This window comes from Martes martes (assembly GCF_963455335.1).
Source record: "Martes martes genome assembly, chromosome: 7".
NCBI lineage: Eukaryota > Metazoa > Chordata > Mammalia > Carnivora > Mustelidae > Martes > Martes martes.
In genome coordinates, this window is record NC_137894.1 from 131,057,626 (window position 1) to 131,081,322 (window position 23,697).

A 23,697-nucleotide genomic window follows, 5' to 3' on the forward strand; every position below is an offset into this window, starting at 1 on the left:
GAAAACACCATAAATGGCAAAGTAAAAATACAAAAACATATATGGTAAATAGGTTAATTTTCATCATTGAAACTAATGGTGAAGGTCACCAGAGTCTAGCTGGAAACCTTCCGTGGCTTGAATCCAGCTCTCCATGGGCCACATGATCAAGGACTGGGAGCAGGCATACCCAGCACAGAAGGGAGCCAGAAATGCCCACCTACTGCAGGGGCTCAGCCAAACTCTATTAACTAGCAGGAAGCACCAGGAACTGAGACTGAGGTCGACCACTATGCAGCTATGGGGAAGAAACTGTTTTGGTGAAGATCAAAGGGGCTAGCAACCTCTTACCTGGTTCTCTTTTGATCACAGACAAGGAGACTGGGAAAGCCCCCTCTGTCCAGGTCTTGCCAGAGGTTCTACAGTCCGCCCTGGAGGCTGCTCTTTGGGACCAAAATGCCAATGTGCGGATGGCAGCGGCACTATGCCAATATGCCATACAGTCACATAATCCCCTCGCCCGGGATGTCATGCATAGTGTCCTTTCGAAGGGTGAGTAACTCCCTGCCACTTCTGACCTGCGAATATGGGGTGGAGACAGGACATCTCACTATCAGCTTCTCCTAATCCTTTCTTCTCCAGTGTCATGCTCTGTGAGGTCTACTATATTGGGGGTTTGGGGTTTCTGTTCATGAACATTCAGAGATAGTGCTTCCTAGATACTTTTACAAAAGAGGCTCACTGCCACCTAGTCGTACCTGGGTGGCTAAGTGTTTCATAGACCTATTTGCCTGGACACCATGACCCCGTTCATGCAAATTTATTTGGCCCTTACGGCCTACTGCTGTTATCCAGCAAGAACCTTTTAGGATTTAACTTTTCAGGTTAAGGTTTTCAGTCTGTATCTAAAACCTTGATATGATCCACTGAAATACAGGCTTTGACTTCTATACTAAGCAGGGCACAGGGGAGTAAGATACCAGGCAGGTAACAGCCTTCGGTACCAACCCTGAGGCTGTTCTCTCTGCAAGGAGGACAGACAGCTGTTTTTCACACACCCCCCCCCCCCCGCCCCAACAGGTAACAGTGTGGACAGCTGGGCTGCAGCTCAGTGCTTGGCTCTGGAAGGTGATGTCACATTCCCCGTGATTAAGAGGATCCTGCAGCAGCTGTTTAATAAGAAGAATGACGACACTGAGCACCAGTGTTGTATGCTTCTGAGCCATCTCAGTGAGAAGACAGTATGTACTCATTACAGGGTCAGAGGAGACACCAAGTTATGGGGAACACTTGAGTCTGAGGTCAGTTCAAGTAAGGAATTGGAAATGCAGGTGGCTGAGTAAGTCAGTCAGTCAGTCAGTCTAGTTAAGTAAGTTAAGTAAGTAAATCTAGCTAAAAGACTGGGTGTGGGGGTGGATTGGGGTATAGAGGTGTATATACAGGTAAAAAGGGACACCAGCCACCTGAGACAAAGGTGAGAAAAGTAGGCTGCAGATGGTTTCTGTGTATGCAAGAAGAGTTCTGATATGTAGAATTTGCTTCTGCCAGAAGTTTACCATTGAAAACTGTGCAGACCTACAGGTGTGTTTACTTTCAATAGAAATGTGAAACTCACAGAGATTGAGGCATATACAAATCATCTCAGGAGTAAAGATAGTTAAAGAGAAGGCCCCAGGAGTTTTCTGCTCAGGTTGCTAAATCTGTATTTTGTTCCCTGATTTAGGATTCCAGAGTCAGTTGGCTCAGATAGAAGAGTGCCCCGTATCTTGTAAACCCACTTTTTCCTTCACTAGGGATGGGCACCTCATGTGCTTGTGACATTAATTAGGCTGAATGCCATATTAGGATCTAACACTTCTTCAGGCTCCAGCATCTCTAAAAGTTACCAGGAATATCCACCTAAGTCTTCCATTCCTCAGACCCTGATACACACCCTGCTGGCTGTGGAGCTGAACAGTTACCAGTGGAGGGACCGGATCATAGCCTGCCGGGTTCTCTCACAGATCGGCGGGAACGTCAGTCTGGTAAGCCTTCTGTGTTTTCAGGACAGGAAGTTGAAGCAAAAGGAGGCTGGGGAGCCCTTCCACTTTTTGCTGCTATTTAGTATCCCTTTTTTTTTTTAAGATTTTATTTATTTGACAGAGAGAGATCACAAGCAGGCAGAGCAGCAGGCAGAGAGAGAGAGGGGGAAGCAGGCTCCCAGGCGAGCAGAGAGCCCGATGTGGGGCTCGATCCCAGGACCCTGAGATCAGGACCTGAGCTGAAGGCAGGGGCTTTAACCCACTGAGCCACCCAGGCGCCCCTAGTATCCCATTCTTACTGAGCAGATCTTTGTCTCTACATCGCTACCTAGTCCTAACCCAGGATTATCTTTATATGCCAACATGTCTTTCAGACTCAAGGCACTTGCTTCTTAGCAACAGTTGTAACTCACTCACAATGAAATAAGCAAAAACCCTAGGAAAATTTAGAAACTCTTACAGTACTTTGGCATTGCCTTAACGTGAATGTACTGTATAAATACCAGCCAGTGACCTTCTTTACCCTCCCGCCCCCACCAAAACTGGTCCTTCACCACAGAGTTTGAGAAGCACTTACTTAAACTACCCAACAACCCAACCATACCAGTGTCTATGTTGGCTCTGAGTGTTCAGCACATAGAGAAGGTATAAGACACAGTCCCTACTTTAAAAAGATTGACATTATAGTTGGAATGACAACATACACAAATGATTCAAGAACAAGTGATAAATGTACAGTACACTCATAATTTTTCAGAGAGAGACATTAGCGTAGGCTGAACCTATCAGAGCTGGGGGAAGGAGTGTGGAACAGCTGCGCAAGACTTGGTCGGAACTGAAGAGGGACTTCCAGGGGGCGGAAACCCTGACCATCATTTGAGCTTTCACCTGACGTGTTTCTTCCTATTACTTTTTAATCATCTTCAGCTGTCCAAATGGGGGTTTCCCCTTCTTCCTATGTGCCACTGTATCTTTTCCTTATGACACTCAGTACCTCCAAAATGTCCCAGAACAGCACCATTACCCTGAGAAGTTAAGACCCTCCACCCTTGGACCCTCACATTTTGAGTGGAAAGCACAAAATCTGGTCATTTGGTATTATCATCTGAAGATGTTTTAGTCCGGGTTAATTCTGCCCCATTTGCCATGAACCCTTCCTCTGAAATCCTGACCAGCAGCACAGGCAACACCTGGGAGGTTGTGAGAAGGGCAGAATCTCCCCTCAGGCTCACTCAATCAGAATCTGCACTTTAACAACATCTAATTCCTTTGCACACTCACCTCCTTAGCACCTGTCACTCAGGATTGCCAACTGAAAGTAAAAAGACATGCAGAGCTGGCAGGGGACTGACGTGGCACAGGTGAGAACTTCACGTCAGGTTGCTGGAATGAAAGAAAAGCACTATGTCCGTCAGTCCTTCACTCATTCAGTAAGCAGTGTCTGACCACAGCCTACACGCTTGTCACTATGCCAGCATTGGGGATGCAAAAATATTGTCTGAGAGAAATCCTCAAACAGGAGGGAGACATTCCACCACGTCGAGGTGGAAGAGATGTTTCAGGCCGGGAGAATAGCTTGGGCACATTGACACAATCATGAACCACAACTGCAGTAATCTTGGTCTCATCCCTTCTGAATGAAGTATTAATAGACAGGGTGGCCCACTGTCCAGGTTTGTCCAGGACATAGGCCTCTTAATACTAAACCCAGTAAAGTCCCAGGCAAACTGGGATGAGTATCACCCTACTAATGCATAACCATCAAATGTTAAGTCCCTCAAGGACAGAAAACGTTGGTTCTGACATAATGTAGCAGTGTTAAGCATAAGCTTAGAAAACAGACTGGGCCTTGAGTCCTAGCTCTAGCAGAAACAGGTTAACCATGGGCAAGTAAACTAAGCCTCCATTTTGTCACCTGTAAATGGTAATCTGCTTCATTGGATTGTCTGGGAGGATTAAGTGATGGGTAAAAACACCTGGCACAGTACCAAGCCCAAAACCGGCATTCAATAAATGGCAGCTAATTATTACTCCTATTTATAGGATATGAAATATAAGTTGATCCAGATGATGCTGAGTGACTGGAATAAGGAAGTAAGACATGCAGCTGCCCAAGCCGTGGGGCGAATGAAATTTGGGAAAGAGGTGTACAACACCATTAGGTAAGACCTAGTGAAACATGAACTCAGTGAAACTTTTCTGTTCATAAGTGTTCAGGGATCCGGCCAGCTGGCATCTGTTGAGCTGCTTCGTATGTTCAGCATCGTACTGGGTCCCACTGCAGGATTATTTTAAAAATAAAAAATTACCAGTTCCTATAGACACTAACAATGTGGCTAAGGAAAGAATCAGAGTGCCCTTTAGGTGTTAAGCACTGTTTTGGATGTTTGAAAGTTCAAAAGTATGACATGATTCTGATTATACAGGCAAGATACACAAATGCTTCGTAAGGTCAACTTTCATGGAGGATGGATCAGACTACATAGGCAGAGAGAAGGAAAGACATTCCAGGCTGGGAGCCAAATACGAATATAAAAATGAGGGTGGCACAGGGGAGGACAGTGAAGAGAACTTGACTGAGCAATAGGTACGCGTGTGGAAGTTTCCTTTACTGAGCCATTCAACATAGTTTAGTTTCCAGCATATGCTAGTAATAGTGGTTGAAGTAAGACAGTTGAGATCTCTCCCCTGTGAAACTTAACCTCATGGCATAAGGCTGACTAGGAAAGGGTGGGAATGGATAATGGAGAGCTGACAGAGGTTGGGTTTTATCTTGAGGGCATTCGTCGTGGTGGTGGTGGTGGTGGTGGGAATGCCAAAAGTTCAAGGAGGCAAAATAAAAGCACTTGTGCCTTCCAGAGTCAAGCTGAGTCAAGGAAATTTCCAGGAGCGTGTGGAAGCTCTCTCCCTGATTGGTGGGCTCCAGCTCATGACTGCCAGCCTTCTCCCAAGTTTCCTGAACTGCTTCTCTGACGACTTCATGGCAGTTCGGCGGGCAGCCTGTTTGGCAGCAGGCGCCCTGCAGATCCGAGATAAGATGGTGAGTCAGAGAAATACATCGCCATTCACCTGATTAACCTGAAGAGGGCATCACCCTGAGCTTCCCTTTTTGGGAATACTACATGCACTGTTCTGTGGACACTTTGAATGAAAAATCAGAACCAGGAAGGTGAGGGGGTAGATTGACCACATCAATGAGTCAGTTAGGACCATATTCAGCTCCCAGCTAGCCCAGATTTAACTCTAGAGCACATCCTTGAACCCTGTTCTCACCTCAGTTACAGGCTTTAGGATCGACTCCAGTGAATGGAGTTATAATCCCTAGTTATTAGGGGAAAATCTGATTGCAGGTGTTCTAAAGAAGCCTGGATAACCACAGAACTGTGGGCTGAGGAAAGTCAATCTAGGCAGGAGATAATTCGGCTAATACACCATGTGTGCAGGCTAGTACTTCAGCTTCCGGCTCATTTGTCACTAGAACTGATAGAAGCCCATTTTTCAGTGAGAGCACATTTTAGAGGTAAGACGGGTCCCTGTCTCTGGTTCATTCTTGCTGATCCTCTCCACTCAACATTGCTCTTTTATTCACCCCAGGTCCTGGACTGCCTTTTGAATCTGATACAGAGAGATCCTTACTGGAAAATCAAGGCATTTGCCATTCAAGGTAGTATGGGAATGGCCCCAGCTTTTCAACCTCAAACACCTTCCCACGTGCTGGTCTAAATCCCCAGACTCTCTCTAGGAAGGGGGTAGAATATAGGGGTAGAGATGGTTACACCTTCTCAGAAGTTCTTGCCTGCGAAATTGAAGATTATTTTCTTTTTAATTCTCATTAAGGATCCTGAGCCTAGGTTTATGTCAAACCTGTTAAGAAGGGCTAACAAGACAGACCCCACCAACAGAATGTACTAAGTTCTAAGTAGGTATCCACAATTGGACACACTTGCTCAGGAGGTTTCAATATAGAAGAACTCTGTAAAAGACTGGATTCAAGACTGCTGGCGACTTAAAACCCTGCCGTCAAACTTTCCTAGAGTTTCTTTTTAGGATTTTTGGCATTCCTTCTCTTGTTGACTATCTTTGCTTTAGTTAAACCTGTTAAATAATTGTCTCCTTTCCCCATTGTATTGCCTGGACTAGGCTAGTCTTCTGAGTTATGTGCCCCATTTTCTCATCCTTACATAAATAATTAGTATATTCTCACATCCTAATGGGCAAGGATGGGATGGGTCCTCCCTCCTCATCCCCACAGGAATCCTTCGGAGACGACCTACTCTAACCCATCCCTAAAATTCTAATGATAATTGTCATCTAAAAGAGAAGGTACTGGGACGCCTGGGTGGCTCAGTTGGTTAAGCAGCTGCCTTCAGCTCAGGTCATGATCCCAGCGTCCTGGGATCGAGTCCCAAATCGGGCTCCTTGCCTGGCAGGGAGCCTGCTTCTCTCTCTGCCTCTGCCTGTGCTCGCTCACTCTCTCTCCCTCTCTCTCTCTGACAAATAAAGAAAGAAAATCTTAAAAAAAAAAAAATAAAAGAGAAGGTACTAACAAAATAGTTCAATATTTGCAATACTTAATTTAGCAGGCAGCCATCTACGTATTATCACTGTTATTTGTTAATAAGGCCATTTCTGGATGTTAGGATATAGCCAACTCCATCTTAAGTAACAGTGGAACTTGCTGCCCTCTAATCTCTGCAGCTTTGGGTCACATTGGCCAAGTGAGTCCCCAGCTGACAGACCTCCTGCTCTGGGCCATCCATTATGAAGAGTCACCAGGTGTACGACTAGAAGCTTGCCGTAGCATCCTAGCTCTCGATCTTCAAGGGGACCGGGTCAGGGACACGTTCCTAGATGTGCTGCTCCTAGAGAACCATGAGGCTGTTCTAAAGTAAGCTCTAAACCTGATTCCTGCCATGACCTCTTGTACTGCCAATTCTCCCATCCTTGTTAACAGAATACATCCCTGCCTTTCCGGGGTGCATAATGGCTGTAAAAGCACAGGCTCACCTGTGCCATTCACCCACCCAAGTGGGTAACAAAAAAACTAGCCTAAATTAAATGGGAAGTCAGGTCATGTCCTGCATGTAGCTGTTCTCCATCCCAGGTGGCTTTAAATAATTCATTTATTCAGCTAACATTTTTCTTTTTTTTTTTTTTAAAGATTTATTTATTTGACAGACAGAGATCACAAGTAGGCAGAGAGGCAGGCAGAGAAAGAGATGGGGGGAAGAAGGCTCCCCACTGAGCAGAGAGCCCGATGTGGGGCTTGATGTGGGGCTTGATCGCAGGACCTTGGGATCATGACCTGAGCCAAAGGCAGAGGCTTTAGCCCACTGAGCCACCCAGGTGCCCCTCAGCTAACATTTTTCAAGTGCCTACTGTGATGACAGGCTGTAGAGTTAAAAAGACCAGAATTTGAATCCCAGCTCAGGCATATACTAGTTATGTAAATGTGGGTAAGTTACTTAAACGTTCTGAGCTCATTTTTTCAGCTATCAAATGCAAATAATCATCTGCCTTATGGGTCTGTGGTGATGATTAAAGAAACGATATGTTTAGTATCCACCATGAGTGTTCAATAAATGGTACCATTAGTATCTTCAAATATATCGCCTTAAAAACTATACAACATCCTTATAAGCTAAACATCATACCATTTTTGCAGATAAAGCTAAGCAAAACAGCAGTTAGGATTGGAATTTAGCATTCTTGATTGATTCCTACTTCTCTATTTTCCACCCTTTTTATTTTTTTAAACGAATAAGAACAATCTGGGCACCTGGGTGGCTCAGTCAGTTAAGTGTTTGCCTTTGGCTCAGGTCATGATCCTGGGGTCCTGGGATCGAATCCTGCATTGGGCTCCTTGCTCAATGAGGAGTCTGCTTCTCCCTCTGCCCCCTCCCCCCACCACTCCTGCTTACCGTCTCTCTCTCTCTCACACACACAAAAATAAATAAATAAAATCTTTTAAAAAAAAGGGCGCCTGGCTGGCTCAGTGGGTTAAGGTCTCTGCTTTCGGCTCAGGTCATGATCCCAGGGTCCTGGGATTGAGTCCCGCATCAGGCTCTCTGCTCCTCGGGGAGCCTGCTTCCTCCTCTCTCTCTCTCTGCCTGCCTCTCTGCCTACTTGCGATCTCTGTCTGTCAAATAAATAAATAAAATCTTTAAAAAAAATTTTTTTTCTAAAAAAATAAAAAAAAAATCTTAAAAAAAAAAGAGTAAGAACAATCTGGGCACCTGGGTGGCTCAGGTGGTTAAGTGTCTGCGTTTGGCTCAGGTCATCATCCCGGGGTTCTGGGATCAAGTCCCACATCAGGCTCTCTGCTCAGTGAGGAGTCAGCTTCTCCCTTTGTGGCAGCCCCACCTGCCCCATCCCTAGCTCACCTTTTCTCTCTCTCTCTCAAAAAGTAAATAAATCTTTAAAGAAGAAAAGAAAAAGAGTAAGAACAATCTGGGCACCTGGGTGGCTCAACTGGTTGAGCATCTGATTCTTGGTTTCAAGCTCAGGTCACGATCTCAGGGTCGTGAGGTCAATCCCTGGGTCAGGCTCCGTACTGGGTGTGGAGCCTGCTTAGAATTCTCTCTCCCTTTCCCTCTGCCCTTCCACCCCCAACTTTCTAAATTAAAAAAAAAAGAAAAGGATAAGAATGATCTAAGAAGTTCCTTTTATCTTTCAGGGAAATTCATCAGGCAATGAAGATACTCAACTTAGAAAATGTAGGAAACCAAGAAATGCTTCAGAAGATCAGGAACAGGGTAAGTTAAGTGCAAGCTATGTTTTTAAGAGAAAATTCAGAACTCTCAGAGTTCCTCAGACCCTTTTCTCCATCACAGAAATACTTTCTACAACCACACAGGTGCTATATTTTCTGAAGATACAAAACATTTATGCAAAAATCAGATTATAAAATCCTTGTAAAGACAAAGTAAAAACAATAATCCTACCAGCCCTATCAAGTAACCCTCAAAATGGGCTATCGGTTCTGAAATACTTATTCTTCCTTCCCTTCCCATTTTCTCCCCGCCATCAACTAAACCCAAGTTGTTTTTTTTTTTTTTTAGTTTTTTTTTTAAATATTTTATTTATTTATTTGACAGAGAGAGAGCTCACAGGTAGGCAGAGAGAGAGGAGGAAGCAGGCTCCCCGCTGAGCAGAGAGCCCGATGCAGGACTCGATCCCCGGACCCTGAGATCATGACCTGAGCCGAAGGCAGAGGCTTTAACCCACTGAGCCACCCAGGCGCCCCCAAGTTGTTCTTTTTTACAAGTAGACCTAGAGAAGGAATAGTGACTGGAGCTAGCACCCTTGATTTTTACCTTTTAACTTTCCTTAATCCCTAAACTGGGGTTTTGCCAAAGGAATGCTCTAGCTGAACAGCTAGTTCTAATTTTTCAAAGTTGTTAGATGAGTTGAAGAAATAGAGGGACAAAGACTTTAAAAATGTAAGATTCTTTCTTCATGTAATTCACAAAACCAGCTTCACACCAACCAAGGATTTCTTAGCAAGTTCCTTTCATCAGGCCCAAAAAGCTAAAATAGATTTTTCATTCACAGGTCTAAAAAATGTGCAACCAACATCAGAAGAATGCTGAGGGACTGTACCACCTAATACAAATACGCACAATGCAATAAGTTACTTTATTAATGCAGCCTAGTTAAAGAATTGCAGCCTAATACAGTTATTTTTTTCAACATCATTTCTTCTGATCTAGATTCAAACACTAAGCCAAAAGGATTTGCTGACCCAGAAAATATTCAAGATGGAGAGGGTCATAGGAAAAATGAAGGAAGAAACAAAACGTGTTTACTTGCAACCCAAGGAGGGGCAAAAACCACTCAAACTCCGTACTTTTCTACAAGAAACTTTTCATGGTAGGTTTCCACAGGGTGAGTTGTACACCTTGACTCCTTTAAAAGCCTCTTCTGGGATCTGGACATCTAGGGAGTTTAGTTTCTAGCCCTGTAGGATGAGTCAGGAAAGGCTGCTACCTTTCATTTTTGGCCACCATCCTTTCAGTCCTTTTATTTTTTTCCTGCCTGCTCCCTGGCTTTTATTATTTGCTGTTTTGTCCCTTAAAAAAAAAAAAAAAAGAAAAGAATGAGGTAATTCTAATTGAATGGATTTAAAAGTTAGGTCAAAAAAATGAGAGCTTGGGAAAAAAAGAACAAAAACTACTGTTACATTTGATTAAGCATCCAAACAAAGCCTTGTAAGTTTAACTTTTAATAGCAGTTACCTCTGGAAAGTGGGGTTGGAGAGAGAGAGCTATCACTTTATGTACATCCACTAAGAAAACAAAAAACTTCATAAAGTTCTCAACCTTATGTAACTGCACCTGTCAGTTACGGTGATAGGATCTTAAAGTTCCAGACACAACCTATATGAAGTGCAGATACCAAGCTGTACCAAAATGTACTTACAAAATCTGTGTGCCCAGGCATAGCAGCAGCCTCAGATCATTCAGTCAGCTGCCTACCAGCCACCACCCCAAACCCAGGTCTTCTGGTTCCAAGTCCAGGGCTCACTCTGGTACACCAGGCTCTCTTCCACCAACCATGAGAATATTCACTTGCCAGGTTTGGGGAAGATTCTTCCAACTGCCAGAAAAAAAATGAGAGTGGAAAGTAACTTGAACACCAGCCTTCCTTCATGGCCAGCTTGCTACCAGTTGATTGACTGAGGCACAAATAGGTGACATGCTGCCCCTTTGGGAGCAATGCCAGCTACTGATGCTAGCAAGCACTGAGCAAAAACACAATTCACTCTTAACTTTTCCAGTAGGATTGTGCTGTTTGGGGTTCAAGTAGCATGATTAAAATAAATTACCCTTCAAGTTATAGAATTGGCCCCAATCCTACAACCACCCCAAGTTACCTTTCACCTCAGCCATTATAGATTTTCCGTATCTCCCCCCAACCCAATTCCTTCAAACCACGTCACATAATAATCTAGTCTTAAAAAAAATAATCTAGAAACAGTCTTTGGCACTTTAATAACTTTTCTAACATTCACACAAACTCACAGTCACAAACAGGATACTAACCCCAACCCTCCCCCCAAAGTGAGGAAAGAGAACTCAAATGAAGGATGCAAATTCCAAATAAAAATATCTAATGTCTCAAGAAGAATGACACAGCAGGTGCTACACAGCACACTGATGCCTGGGGGTGATGATGAGGCTGGTGCTCCGAAATGATCAGGATCAAAGTTACTTCTGCCAAAAGAGCTCCTTTTTTCCACCTCCAACTTCTGCTTTTACTTTTGTGCCTAGGTGAAGTGTTGATTCCTAGAAAACCGTCTGAAATTTGTGACATTAAAGCAGTCTTAAAGGTAAATGTAAGCAGTCCTAAAGGTAAACGGTTCTCAAAGTAAGTACCTGAGTCCCCCCACCCCTCCCCCAGCCCCTGCAAAAAAGGTGGTAATGGTGGTTAAGAGAAAATCACCACTGTCTTGCTTCCAGCAATCAACCAGGAACTAGTTCAGGTTAGAGGCATCTTGGTGAGCAGCAGCCCCTTGTCATATAACATGGTTGCCAAGGAAAGCTGGTCCTCCACAGTGTCACAGGGCAGGTCCCCTACTCTCACAAACTCTGGGTAGGAGCGGAGCAAGAGTTCCATGGCATCAGCTTGCTGAGGGTATATCTCCAAGCACTTGGGCTCCTCCAGATGATAAACACGGGAGTTCTCCACTGTGTAATAGAGAAACAAATGGCCTCCCTCCCCCACTAGCCGAGCTATCCCATCCTGTAGCATGTGCACTTCCGTTTCTGTTGTCAGCTGGGCCCCCACGTTCACAGGCTCGCCAGCCTCCCAGCGAATTGGGAGCCCGTAAACACTGAGCGCCCTCTCCCTATCAGTCAGCACAGGGGGCAGAGAGTCGTGGATGAAGTCTTTGGCTCGCTGGTCAGCCACAGCATCGACAGGGGCAAAGTGTCCCAAGCGGGCAACCAGGACTCGCACCTTCTCCATGAAAGCCGTTCTTCGTGGATCCTTAGAATCCGAGTGCTGGGCCCCCATGTAATCCATGAAGTCTCGAGGGAGACCCCTTCGGAACTCTACATTTTCTTCCATGGCAGCCTGCACTGCCAGAGGCAGTACGGCCTCCAGGAAGTCGCCCCAGGTATTGCGCTGGTACGTGGACAAGGTGAGGTGCAGGGAGTGCACTCCATCCTGGCATTCGGCTTGGTGAATGAAGCCCCGAGGAAAATAGAGCAAATCTCCGGGTTCCAGCACGGTCTGCAGCACCGGCTCCCCGAGGTCGTCCTGGCTGAAGTTGGGGCTGGAGGTCAGCGCCAGCTCCTCGGTCGGGACCCGGGGGCGGTATACGCGCCAGAGCTTCCTACCTTCCAGCTGCAGCACAAAAGCCTCGATGTCGTCGTAGTGGGGGGCAAAGCCCTGCGAGTTGGGGGGCGTGAGGTAAATGTTGGAGCCTGCCATGCTGCCAAACTGCTCCTGGAGCACAGCCAAGAACTGCCACACGGTGGTCGAGAAGGCCTGCGGGCAGAGGAGGCGCAGGGAGCAGCCGGCCTGGTACAGGGACCAGGCGGCGGCGGGCAGCGCGCGGCCTGGCGGGTTCAGGGTCTCGCGCCGCCCGTTGACGTAGCGAGCAGCGTCCAGGTGCTGCCCAAACTGCACGTCCTCGTGGCGCAGCATGGAGTCCAGGTCTGCGGTGGAGAAAAGCCCCTGGTAGTAGGCGGGGTCCTGCCGCCGCACCAGCACCGCCTCCCGCTCCCACAGGCGCCGGTAGAAGTGGTCCGGCGGCATGGGCGAGATGAGCCACTCGAAGAGGCGCGCCGCCCGCCGCCGGCTGCTGGGGATGCGGTTCAGCTCGGACAGGACGCGCTGCAGCGGGGAGTCCCAGGCCAGTTCCCCGCCCGTGCTGTCCACCTGTGGCCCGGACAGCGTGGCGGGGGCTGCGGACGGCGGGGCGGCCGCCAAGTGCTGGGCATTGCACAGCAGGGCCAAGGTTTCCACCACGCGGGCGGGCGCGGCGGGCACGTCCACCAGGCGCGCGGGCGGCGCGGAGGCCGGCACCAGGCGCGCGGGCAGGGCGGGCGCCTCCACCAGGCGGGCCGGCGGGGTTTGCGCCTCCACCAGGCGGGCGGGCGGGGTTTGCCCCTCCGCCAGGGAGCGAGGGGTTTGGAGGGAGCGAGCCGCGGGCGAGACCTCCAGCAGCTCTGCAGGCCCCAGGTGGCCATACGGCTCTCGCCGGGCCGCATCGGGGATGGCCGCCGCCCCACCAGGCAGCGGGTCCCCCTGATCGTCTACCGTCGACTCCACCCTCGAGTCCTCCGAGTCCTCGCTGGGCAGCGTCTGGGCCCTCAGTGCGGCCATGCGGGATGCCACGCTTCTCCTTAGCTGCCTTCGGATCTTCCTGGGCCTTAGGGGCAGGGTCAGCACCGACCCGCTGTGTGGCTGCGACTGGCGCCGGCGTCTCAACCTCCCGCGCCTCAGCAGCCCCGTGCTGGCCCGGAGCCCGTCCATGGCGGGAAACCCTTCCGAGGCCGGCCGGCCTGGGTAGAAAGGAATCTCGCGGAGAGCGGCTGCAAGGCACTCTGGGAAGGGGGCGCGGCCTCCCGGCTGGCCACGCCTGCAACTCTCCCGCCCGGCGCCTCCCGCTTGCCCTGCGGGCAGTACCCGGCTTCTCACCAGAGTAGCGGTGTCCCTCCCAGATTGGTAAAGGCTCCACATTTGCTGGGCAATTTAAAAACCAAACTGCTGGGGACTTAGGGAGAAAGAAAGTTGTCTACTTTATTAACTCTTCTTTCCTTCTTTAATCTCTGTATATTGGAGTGTTCCCAAGACATCCTCATTTCTGAGCAGCGTGCTCCGTAGCAACTTTGCACAGGAAAGCACAAGATTCTTATTTTCAAGGAATGTTCTTGGGCAAAGATCGAGATTCCTCAGGCAAAGTTCACACCTCGGTTCCACCGGGTCTTCTTTCTCAGCAGATGACTGACTCCCTAATTTCCTTCCTTCCTTTGACCAATACAAAAATCTCAGTCTTTTGAGGGTGGGGGGAGCCCCTGGCTGGCTTAGTCGGTAGTGTAGAGCGTGTGATCCTTGATCTCAGGGTTGTGAGTTCAAGCCCCACGCTGAGGGTGGAGCCTACCTTAAAAAAAAAAAAGCAAGGATATACAAAATGTCAGTCATTGGCCTCCCTGTGATATGGGAAAGAAGTTATGAGCTTTTCTACTTGCGTTCTTGATATCAGCCCTTTCCACCCCATGTGGGGTTTTGTTGCATTAGCTTGGGCTTCTCTCCTCAGAATCTTTGATCACACCTTTGAATCTTAAACTGACCTCTTAGTTCTGAGCCTGTCATTTAACAAGCACTATAAAATGTGGTAGGCAAGAGGGTGCAGTTGTTGAGAATAACATGGTCACTGTTCCTTGTAAATATTGTTGCTTCGTACATGAAGATTATGCCTTCATTTGAATCGTTTCAGATAAAGTTCCAGGAATGGAATTGCTGGGTCAAAGGGCAAGCGAGCTTTTGTAATTGTTAGTAGGTTTTTCCAAACTCCCTCCAAAAGGAAATTGCCCTTCTGAAGAGTGTACAGTGTTGCAAACAATTAGGAGTATGTTAGGCTATGTCTGTTTGATCCTTACATCCTCTTCAGCCAAACTCCTTATCCGAACACTTGCCAAAGCTTTTAGGTTTTACCCCTGCACATGTGTCACATTCTCCCTTTTAAATTCCTGACTGTAATATAATCTACTACAGTGGTCTTCAGCTGGGGTGGTTTTGCCTCCCAGGAAACGCTGGGGGTGGGGGTAGATTGTTAAAATATGCAGTGGGTAGAGACCAGAGATGCTGTTAAACACCTACAGTGCAATGGACACCTTCCCCCACCAGATAATTACCTTACCCAAAATGTCACTTGTGCTGAGACCAAGAAACCTTGGTCTGTTATAATTAGTCTCCCAACTGGTCTCTAACTTTGATCTCTCCCTATGCCAGTTTGTAACACAGGTAGCAACAACATTAGTTTTCTCAAGTTGTGGCCCCAGATTTGCCAGTGCCCCACTCAGAAATCCATCTCGTACTTCATCGACAAATCCAAGCTCCTTAGCTAGGTTCTGAAGTCATGTAATGTAACAGCTTTATCACTCACAACTCCCCTAAGCTCTACTTCTAGAAGTTCAACTATTTGCTGTCCCTTGCCCGTTCGCCATACCTTTACTCACGCTGCTTCCCCTGAATGCTGTCCTTGACCCTTTCACGTGAACTTAGCACTTTGCACCTTGTATTTGTGTATTATGTACTTGTCATTTTCCTTCCTAAACTGTAAACTCTTTCAAGGATGGTGGGATTTCAAGGAGAGGACTTCTGGTTCCTGCTCACTTATTATCTGTGGCATTAGCTGAGTCAGGTTACTCTCTCAGGTCTCAGTAATCTCATCTGTAAAATGGGACTAATAATTGAACCTATTTCATTGAGTTGTTGGGAGGATAAAATAATGCATGTAAGGCACTTAGCACAGGATCTGGTACAGAGCTAAACACTTAAAAAATGATAGCTATAGTAATAATAATTTATTATTATGGAGCAAAGCCCTATAAGATGGCATTTGTGCCTCTAGCCTGGTTTGGAGGACCTCAGAATGGGGGCGGGGGGGGGGAGATTAAGATTTTTCCGTATGTTCTGTAGAAGTTTAAGTAAATCAGCAGGGACACATTCTTCAGTGAACTAGGGGGTAGAGCTGTGCTCCTTGGCTCACAAAGCTAGGGTATAGCCCAGAAGAGGGCTGTAAATGTATCTTTTCCACATCCTGTACAAACATCTCCTCCTCCCAGTCCTTTCTGTAACCTCATCTTTTTCTTTTTTCAACATTTTGTGATTTCCTCAAAGGATGTTGTTGCTATCTGTCTTTGAGATTCCCTTGTGACCAAGAGGCATCTTTTGGAGCCTGACTTATTTTAAATTTCAGCACTTTTCCTGTGGTGCTACTTAGTTCTCACTATAAGAGCAGATATTAACAACCATCTCCAGAAATACAATTGAGTGACATGGAGTAAAGTTCTTTTTTTTTTTTTTTAAGATTTTATTTATTTATTTGACAGAGATCACAAGTAGGCAGAGAGGCAGGCAGAGAGAGAGGAAGGGAAGCAGGCTCCCTGCTGAGCGGAGAGCCTGACGCAGGGCTGGATCCCAGGACCCTGGAATCATGACCTGAGCCGAAGGCAGAGGCTTTAACCCACTGAGCCACCCAGGCGCCCCAGAAATAGTGTTTTCTAAGCAACAAACTTCACTTTCCCAAACTCATCTCATTTTCATGATCTCGAATCATTGCCTGTCTTGTTGCTCTTCTGGTTTTTTTGAATCAACAGAATTCCCCTTTAAATAAATCAAAGGAAACTGACATTAAGATTATAGAAGTTAGTAATTGTTCATCAGAGAAGCTGCTATAGAAAACGAGTTAAATAAAGCCAACTCCATGTTTAAGCTTACATAGAATGATCTGAAGCCTCTCAGGAAAATGCCCCAAATTATCTCCACTGCCAAAACCCGTTGCTAGATAGTTATTCCTTTGGATCAGTCATTGGCTTTTTCACTCATTCTCTATCTAAAATTCAAATACACTGGGAGGGTATGAGTTTGCTAGGGCTGTCATAACAAAATACCATGGACTTGTTGGCATAAACAAAAATTTATTTTCTCACAGCTCCGGAGACTCTGAAGTGTGAGATTAAGGTATTGGCAGAGTTGATTTCTGAGAGCTGGCCCCTTGTCTTGGTGGAAGGCTATCTTCTCCCTATTTTCACACCATCTCTCCTCTGTAAAAATCTGTGTCCAAATTTCCTCCTCTTTTATGAGGACACCAGTCATACTGGACTAAGGTACACTTTGCTCTCTCCAAATATCACATTCTGAGGTTCTGGGGATTAGGACTTCAACATTTGGGAGGGAGGGGGCCATACTTTAGCCCATAATGACACCAGCTGTCTGGGTCTTTGGACATGGAGGGGGTCCTCAGAACCAGCCAGGAGGGTCCTTGGCTTCAACACTGGACCAGCAGGAAGTGAGAGCAGAGTTTATTGAAGACAGAGAGAGTGCAGGTGCAGACAGACAGAGTGTTCAGGAGACTCGGAAAGGAAAGAAGGATAAGTCTTGTCTTTGCTCAGGGTCTGGAGTTTTTATTGAGGACAGTAGTCTGGTGTATGTGTCGGGTATGCAGGAACTGGTCAAAACAAAGACGAGTGTTCAGGTGTTCTCCATAAGTCACTAATGCGCTGGAGCCAGGGGTCTTGAAAAACGTACATGACCACCCCTCTGGTCATGTGCTGGGAGGCTCCAAAGAAATCATTAACTCCTTGGCCTTACAAGGAGGACATACATTATTTGTACTAGAAGCTGTGGTGCAGGGTGGGAGCAGGTCCTAATGAGAAGCAGGAAAAGGAGCAAAGAATGAAACTAGCTTTTTTTTCCCATGGGGTCCCTTCAGTTTCCCTGTCTCAATAGTAGAGGGTGATGTATTAGAAAAACTGTTTTCCCCTCTTGTATAAGGAAAAACCCAGTTCTTTCCTCCTCCCATGTCTGTCTTATTTGTCTCCTTTACCCTTCGCCTACAGAACATTCACAACACTTAACTTCTGACACTGCTAGTCACCAACTACATGAAGGTTTTTCCCCACAACAAGCAATTCTCTGCAGCACCAGCTGGGGGGGGGGGGGTCCTAAAATTTAACTGAATTCTAACGCTATCTACCTGGAGATAGAGCATCTTATTCCACAGGTTAAGTAAGGGCTCAGGCCCACAAGACTGTTCCTACCCTACTTCAGATGCCAATTACAAGTGGTAGGTCTCAGGTTACCCTCAACTTCTGTCCAATTTGACTACAAGTCAAACAGGGTTGTAAAATTCCCACAACCCCCTCTTCAGGTTCAATTAATTTCTCAGGGTGGCTCACAAAACTCAGAAACACTTACATTGACAAGTTTATTAAGGATATGATAAAGGAGACAGATGAACAGCCAGACCAAGAGCTGCATGGTGGGGAGGTCTGGGAGGGTCCTGACGGGGGGAGCTTCTGTCCCTGTGGAGTTGGGGTATGTGTCCCATTCCTGGTGTGGATGGGTTCACCAACCAGAATCTCTCTGAGCTCCATACTGTTGGGACTTTTAGGGATGCTTCCTGTCACAGGCATGATTAATTAATTATTCACTTGGTTTCTAGCCCCTCTCCCCTCGCTAAAGGATGAGGGGTGGGCCAAAAATCCCAAGCTTCTAATCATGGCTTGGTCTTTCTGGTGACCAGACCCAACCCAGAAGTCCATCTAGGGTTACCTCAATAGACCAAAAGATGCTCCAGGTGCTCTTATCACTTAAGAATTTACAAAGGTTTTAAGAGCCCTGTGTCAGGGAAGGGGTCAAAAACAAATATTAGAATGAAGAAATGCTCTTAGGGGGTCTTTTTTTTTATGATTTTATTTATTTATTTGACAGACGGAGAGCACAAGTAGGCAGAGAGGCAGACAGAGAGAGAGAAGGGGAAGCAGGCTCCCCGCGAAGCAGAGAGCGAGATGCGGGGCTCGATCCCAAGACCCTAAGATCATGACCTGAGCCGAAGGCAGAGCCTTTAACCCACTGAGCCACACAGGCACCCCTAGTGTTCTTATTATTAGGAAATTATGAGGGTTTCAGTAGCTCTGTGCCAGGAGTGGGTGGTGGGAGGGACCAATATATACTTTTTCTATTACCTCACAGGTGATACATACTAGATACATACTGGATTCAGAACTCAAGTTCCTTTGAGTACTTTTCCATCATGAAGGGAGGAAAATATGAGAGGTTGTTGGAAGGAAGTGAGATAAAAGGAAAATGTCCAGGGCAATGGTTCTCAACCCAGTGATTTTGCCCCTAGGGGACATTTGGCGTTGTCTAGAGACATTCTTTTGGTTGTCACAACAGGGGAGTTGCTACTGTCATTTAACTGGCAGAGGCCAGAGATGCTAACAAACATTCTACAATGTACAGTACAGCCCTGCAACAAAGAATTATTCAGCCCAAATGTCAATAGTATCAAGATTGAGAAACCCGGGGCACCTGGGTGGCTCAGTGGGTTAAAGCCTCTGCCTTCGGCTCAGGTCACGATCCCAGAGTTCTGGGATCGAGCCCCACATCGGGCTCTCTGCTTAGCAGGGAGCCTGCTTCCTCCTCTCTCTCTGCCTGCCTCTCTGCCTACTTGCAATCTCTCTCTGTCAAATAAATGAATAAAATCTTAAAAAAAAAAAAAAAGATTGAGAAACCCTAGTATAAACTTCTGGATGACTGCATCAATATAAAAATTTGAATGTCTTTAAACCTAGTAATTGTGCTTTTAGGAATCTATCCTTTGAAATATTCACCCATGTGCGCCTGGCTGGCTCAGTTGGTGGAGTATGCAACTCTTGATCTTGGGGTTGTAAGTTCAATCCCCATGCTGGGTGGAGGAATTACTTAAAAATAAAATCTTGAAGGGTGCCTGCCTGGGTGGCTCAGTCGGTTAAGTGTCTGTCTTTGGCTAAGGTCATGATCCCAGGGTCCTGGGATCAAGCCCCGCAGGGAGCCTGCTCCCTCCTCTCTCTCTCTCTGCCTACTTGTGATCTCTGTCAAATAAATAAATAAAATCTTTTAAAAAAAAAAAACTTGAAAAAAAAAAAAGATCCTCTTTCTCCCTCTCCCTTTGCCCCTCCCCACCTAAGAAAAAATATATATAGTAAATTGAAAAATCAAATTGCACAGCAAAATATATGTTGTCTTATTTTTTGTTAAAAAAAAAACACAAGTCACAGGGCACCTGGGGTCTCAGTTGGTTAAGTGTCTGCCTTTGGCTTAGGTCATGATCCCGAGGTCCTAGGATGGAGTCCCGCACTGGGTTCTTTGCTTAGTGGGGAGCCTGCTTTTCCCTCTACCTGCTACTTCCCCAGCTTATGTGCTCACACTCTCTCTCTCTCTCTGTGTCAAATAAATAAATAAAATCTTTTTTAAGAACCCATAACTCATATACATTTATATATGGTTTCTTTATTATTTACTTATTATTTGAATTTTTTTTAAATTTTTGCTCAATCTCTACACTCATTGTGGGCCTGAATTTAGAAGGAGGAGATCAAGAGTCACCTGCTCAGCAGACAGAGCGAACCAGGGGCCCTAGCTTCTTTAAAGCCATATATGTTGTGTGCATATGTATGTGTGTCTGCATAGCTGAGTATCTGGAAAGACATTTCCAAACTGAAGAAAGGGCCTGCCTCTGGGAATGGGATTATTGGCAATAGAAGAAACTTTCATGTTTTACTTCATATATTTCTGATTTATTTTGCTTAAGGCCTCAAGGACTAGGCCTTTGCTTTGGCAAATGTGAGACAGATTACAGTCTAGCTTTGAGACTAGTGACTTACTAATTTGTAAGACTAATTTACCAAATTACTATAAATCAGGGGCCAACAAATTGTGGCCTTCTGACCAAATCCAGCTTGTCTCCTGTGTTTATACACTCTGTGGACTGAGAATGATTTTTATATTTTTGAATGGTTGAAAAAATCAGAAGGAGATAATATTTTGTGATGTAAAATGTATATAAAACTCAAATGGCTGTGCCCACGAGTAACCCTGTATTGGAACACAGCCACACTCATTCATTATAGGCTGCCGGTAGCTACTTTTATGCTACAACAGCAGAGTTGAGTGGGTTTGAGACAGACCATCTGATCCTCAAAACCTAAGATACTTACTATCTGGCCCTTTATAGAAAAAGTCTGCCAAGTCCTGATATAAATCATGAAAGGTACTGTCTAGAATGTTGAACTTCCAACTCTTTTGCTTACATACCCTCTGAAAGAATTGTGAAAAACTTTGTGACCTTTTTAACTTTTTAAATTGACATCCAAAGTATTTTCATTTTGGGATACCTGGTTGGCTCAGTCCGTAGAACATTCGACTCTTGATATTGGGGTCACGAGTTCAAGCCCCATGTTGGATGTAGAGATTACTTAAAAATAAAAAAAAATCTTAAAAAACAAAAGTGTTTTCACTTTAAGTTTAAATAGATGCAAAGGATCTAATTGATTCCAGCATTTACACATTGCTATTTTATTATTTTTTAAAAGATTTTATTTATTTATTTGAGGGAGAGAGTGTGTGTACATGTGTGGGGGAGTGGCAGAGGGAGAGAGAAAATCTCAATCAGATTCCCTGCTCACTGGGGAGCCCCACACGGGATTTGATCCCAGGACCCTGAGGTCATGACCTGAACCCAAGACAGATGCCTAACCGACTGAGCTACCCAGGCACCTGACACATTGTTATTTTATTTTATTTTTAAAGATTTTATTTATTTATTTATTTTTATTATGCATATATATTTGTATATAGTTATATATACATGTAATTTATATTTATTATTATTTATTTGAGAGAGAGAAAGCATATGAGTAGGGGGAGGAACAGAAGCAGGCTCCCCACTGAGCAGGGAGCCCGATGCAGGGCTCAGATTATAGGATGCTGGGGTCATGATCTGAGCTGAAGGCAGATGCTTAACTGACTAAGCCACCCAGGCACCTCCCACATTGCTGTTTTAAACTAAAACTGTTATGCCACTCTTTTAAGTGCATCCAATCAAATCTACATAGCGTAGTAGTTTGATGCCCACCATCATCTGTTAAAAAAAAATAAACAAAGCTCTTCTTTACAATTGAAATGGATTATCTTTTTGACACTTACAAACTCACATTTCTGTTTTGAAGTAACTTCCACACAGAATGTTATTCTAATATACTATACAATTATCCTTGCAAATATTTTTCATCATCATCACATTACCTGTACAAAAGATATTTAAGTTGAGGTTCCAGTTATCTTGTCGGAGTCTCGTTGCTTCCTGGGATCCCCTGATCTCCTAAATGATCTTTTAATACCTGTGTGCATTAAGGGTCACCCTGTGCTGTACAGCTCTATGGGTTTTGACAAATGTGTGATGCCATGTATCCACCATTTCAGTATCATACAGAATGGTTTAACCTCCCTAAACATCTGTGTTTGAATTATTCCAGCCTCCTCTCTCCCCAAAAACACCTGGTAATCACACATCTTTGAATTATCTTCCTAGTTTTGCTTCTTCCAGAATGTCACATAACTGAGATCATACATTATGTAGACTTCTCAAACTTCTCCACCTGTGTGTATAGAAGGTCCTCACAGTACGGGATGGAGCGGGAATGGAAAGAGATGCCCGTATCTGCCACTGCCTTTCACCTGTTTTGCCCATCTCCCCACCCCCTTGTCCCTTTATTTATAGGTCTCTTTATTTACAGGTCTGATTCTGCTTTTTGTTTGTTTATTCATATTTAGTTTTTATTTGTTTTTTTCATATAGTTTTTTATTTGTTTTTTTCATATAGTTTTTTATTTGTTTTTTTCATATAGTTTTTATTTGTTTTTGTTTATTCATTTAAACAATTTTTATTTTTAAGATTTTTTTTTTTTATTTGACAGAGATCACGAGTAGGCAGAGAGGCAGGCAGAGAGGGAGAGAGGAGGAAGCAGGCTCCCCACCAAGCAAGGAGCCCGACGCGGTGCTCGATCCCAGGACCCTGGGATCATGACCTGAGCCGAAGGCAGAGGCTTTAACCCACTGAGCCACCCAGGCGCCCCTTAAACAATTTTTATTTTTATTTATTTTTATTTTTTTAAGGAGCCTCTAGGCCTAGTATGGGGTTTGAACTCACTACCTCAAGATTTCATGATCAAGAGTCACTCACTCCGCTGACTGGGCCACCCAGGTGGCACCCCTTCGTTTGTTTTTTTTTTTAAGATTCCACATATGAGTGAAATCATATGGTGTTTGTGTTTCTCAATCTGACTTATTTCATTTAGCATAACACCCTCTAGGCCCATTGATATCGTTGAAAATGGTACAATCTCATCCTTTTTTATAGCTGTGTAATATTCGTGTGTGTGTATGTGTGTGTGTGACATCTTTCTTATCCATTTGTCTATCGAAGTACACTTGGGCTGCTTCTGTATCTTAGCCATTGTAAATCATGCTGCAATAAATATAGGGATGTACATATCTTTTCAAATTAGTGTTTTTGTTTCCTTTGGGTAAATACCCAGAGGTGGAATTTTTGGATCATATGGTAGTTCTATTTTTAACTCTTAGAGAATGTTCCCTACTATTTTCCACAGTGGCTGTACCAGTTTATATTCCTACCAGCAGTGTGTGAGGTCCTTTTTTTTCTCCACAGAGGACATCCCTCTTATTAGCCCATGGAGTAATGCAGAAACCAATTGATTGATATTAGAACTATCGGGTGACTGGGTGGCTCAGTGGGTTAAAGCCTCTGCCTTCGGCTCAGGTCTTGATCTCAGGGTTCTGGGATCGAGCCCCGCATTGGGCTCTCTGCTCAGCGGGAAGCCTGGTTCTCCTCTCTCTCTGCCTGCCTCTCTGCCTACTTGTGATCTCTGTCTGTCAAATAAATAAATAACATCTTTTAAAAAGATTTAAAAAATAAAAATATTAGAACTATCTAGACTCCTGAGGATGCTATAACCTAGGTACAAGCTCAACCGCGGCCATCACTACATTGGTTTATGGGGTTGAAGTAGACCACTGCTCTGTCCCTGGGGCCTGTTCACCCTGAGTGAATCCACCTCCTCAGCACGTCACAGGAATAGGTCTCTCCAGTCATAGCTACAAGGGTATCCCGTCGCTGCTG

General features: G+C 45.3%; 2 protein-coding genes across 2 annotated transcripts in view; one reads left to right on the top strand and one right to left on the bottom strand.

Moving 5' to 3' along the window:
- The window catches only part of HEATR4 (HEAT repeat containing 4), a gene marked incomplete at its 5' end in the record, with an annotated part of 36,855 nt that overhangs the window by 12,520 nt on the left and 638 nt on the right, over positions 1–23,697 (top strand). Inside the window, 10 exons of the mRNA XM_080807355.1 lie at positions 370–531; positions 1,060–1,220; positions 1,899–2,003; positions 4,044–4,162; positions 4,860–5,040; positions 5,595–5,664; positions 6,699–6,888; positions 8,677–8,755; positions 9,713–9,872; positions 11,273–11,331. Of these exons, the coding sequence (XP_080663481.1) occupies positions 370–531; positions 1,060–1,220; positions 1,899–2,003; positions 4,044–4,162; positions 4,860–5,040; positions 5,595–5,664; positions 6,699–6,888; positions 8,677–8,755; positions 9,713–9,872; positions 11,273–11,331 (1,286 nt within the window). The remainder of the gene's footprint in view (positions 1–369; positions 532–1,059; positions 1,221–1,898; positions 2,004–4,043; positions 4,163–4,859; positions 5,041–5,594; positions 5,665–6,698; positions 6,889–8,676; positions 8,756–9,712; positions 9,873–11,272; positions 11,332–23,697) is intronic.
- Positions 10,973–13,484, bottom strand: RIOX1 (ribosomal oxygenase 1; the record flags this gene model as incomplete). The annotated part of the gene is made up of 1 exon (XM_080807356.1): positions 10,973–13,484. The coding sequence occupies one exon, from the start codon at positions 13,482–13,484 to the stop codon at positions 11,481–11,483; it is 2,004 nt and encodes a 667-aa protein (XP_080663482.1). The 3' UTR covers positions 10,973–11,480.